General features: G+C 51.4%; 1 protein-coding gene across 1 annotated transcript in view; it reads right to left on the bottom strand.

Moving 5' to 3' along the window:
• Positions 1-1,196: 1,196 nt before the first annotated feature.
• Positions 1,197-2,084, bottom strand: part of Gal3st3 (galactose-3-O-sulfotransferase 3) — a 27,178-nt gene continuing 26,290 nt past the window's right edge. The window contains exon 4 of the mRNA XM_010636172.2: positions 1,197-2,079. Within this exon, the coding sequence (XP_010634474.1) occupies positions 1,741-2,079 (339 nt within the window). The 3' untranslated portion in view covers positions 1,197-1,740. The remainder of the gene's footprint in view (positions 2,080-2,084) is intronic.

Here is a 2,084-nt window from a genome sequence, read left to right as displayed (position 1 = left end):
ACTCTGAAGCTACAGTCTGGGCCCCAAATCCTCATGACCACTTTCTAGTTGTGTGAACTTGACATCACTTAACCTCTCTAAATTGCAGTTCCTTTATTTTCCTGTCTCAGTTAATACACGTAAAGCTCTTAAACAGTGGTTGGCACATGGTAGACCACATAAGCTATTATTTTTATTACTTGTCCAGATATGCCAAGTAGCTCTGAAGAAAGTCCCAATTCTCTCCTAGTCTTTAGAGAGATTTCATTTCACAGTGTGGGATTTCTTCCTGTGCTAAAAGAAGTTGAGGAAGAGACTGGTTTTCATCTGTCAGAGCTGCCCAAGATTTAGCTCAGTGGTGCCGCTGCCTGCCTTGCAAGCTCAACGCCCCAAGTTCAATCCCCAGTACAACAACAACAATGGCAAAAAGTAAGAAAGAAAGAAACAAGATCATCTGTCAGAGCTGGGTAAGGCAGCTCCTTGTGGGTAAGGTAGGCCAATGAGGAGGTCAGGGACTCAGAAGAAGTGAAATTGGAGTTAAGGACCTCCTTATCTAAAAATGATCCTCCATTCAGCCTCTGCATTGCCCAAGAAGTGCTGTGTGCTGTAAGGACTACAATCCTTCCTGTTTCCACAACTTTTTCAGTGTCTTGGTGAGGATAAAGACCCTCTCTGACTTGTTTACCTGCTTTCCCAAATTACAGCAACGATGTTCAGTAAATGCTGCTGAACTGAGTGAAAGGAATTACCTGGAAAATGAGTGGGGCTGAGGTAGCCATGGTCTGTGTAAGCAAGTTCATTTCATCAAAGAGGGCTGCAGAGGGCCAGGGATTGAACTCAGTGGTTCTTCTCTGGTACCAAAAAAAAAAAAAAAGAAGAAGAAGAAGGCTGCAGGCCTTTGGAAGGGGCAGTTGGGGGAGCTTGAGGTATGGGTCTCCATCTTCACAGAAACAGCCACAGCACTGCCCAAACATCTGTATCATTCTCAAAGTGGGGGAATCTGGCTTTCTTTTTTTGTGGGGGGGGTTGAGACAGGATCTTACTATGTAGTTGAGAGTGAACTGGAACTCACTATGTAGTCCAGGCTGGTCTCAACTCATAGAGATCCTCCTGCCTCAGCCTCCCCAGTGCTGGGATTTCAGGTGTGAGCCACCACACCCGGCGGAATCTGGCTTTCAATGACTGACATACAGCCTGCACAATTTAAAGATGTTTTATTTAAAAAAGGACAACCAAACAAAAAGCCCAATCCAAGAACTCTTGGTTCTGGGAGTCTGGGAGCAGCTTAGGTCTGTGGGGAGTAGAACCTGGAAGACAGTACCGGCTTCTACAGCCCTGGGAAGAGTGAGAGCCCCACAACCCTGACAGGAAGCACGGCCTTTTCCCAGGGCTCAGCCTTTCTCTGGCTCTTGCACTCATCTACTTGGAAAAGGCTGAGGGGTGGTCTGGGGGGCTCAGACCCCAGAAAAAGGCAGGGTGGTCTCAGTCCTGGAAGGCCCTTAAACCTCTTGTTAAAGTTACCAACTATCTGGGAAGGAGACAGTGGTCCAGGCCTCAGTCGGGCGTATCAGCACCATCCCTCAAGGTGGCATTCAGCCCAGGCTGGAGAGGTCGGCTCAGATGGAGAGACACATCCCCAATTTTGCCGTAGGGTTCAAGGCCCTGGGAAAGAAAGAAAGAAGGTCCAGATGGGACAGGACCTGGAGGGAGCCTCCTCCTGGGAGGAAAGACAAGAGCCGGGACCTGTCAGGCAAGTGGAGCTCAGGGGCCCTGAGGGCCTCGGGGCAGTACCCTGATGGGTCTTGGGGGTGGTTTGTCCAGGACGGGTTCAGGGCGGGCTCTGGCGCTAACACGGCGCTTCTGCTTGCGCAGCAGGTAGTTCGAATACTGCACTTCTGGCATGGCCAGCTTGATGCAGGCCTCGGTGGCAGGGCCAGCGCCGCCGCCACCAGGCAGGTCATAGCCCATGATGTCCACCTTGCGGCTGGGCTGCCAAGGCTGAAGCTGTTTGGTGCGGATCTGTGCGGCGGGCCGCAGCACCGGTTTGTCACCGAAACAGTGGCGCAACAGGCGCTGCCGGGCCTCACGCAGCTCCTGCGCCTCGC

This window comes from Fukomys damarensis, unplaced genomic scaffold (genome assembly GCF_012274545.1).
Source record: "Fukomys damarensis isolate Sample0158 unplaced genomic scaffold, DMR_v1.0_HiC HiC_scaffold_27, whole genome shotgun sequence".
NCBI lineage: Eukaryota > Metazoa > Chordata > Mammalia > Rodentia > Bathyergidae > Fukomys > Fukomys damarensis.
Note: the sequence above shows the minus strand (reverse complement) of the source record. Positions and strands in the feature narration are given on the sequence as shown.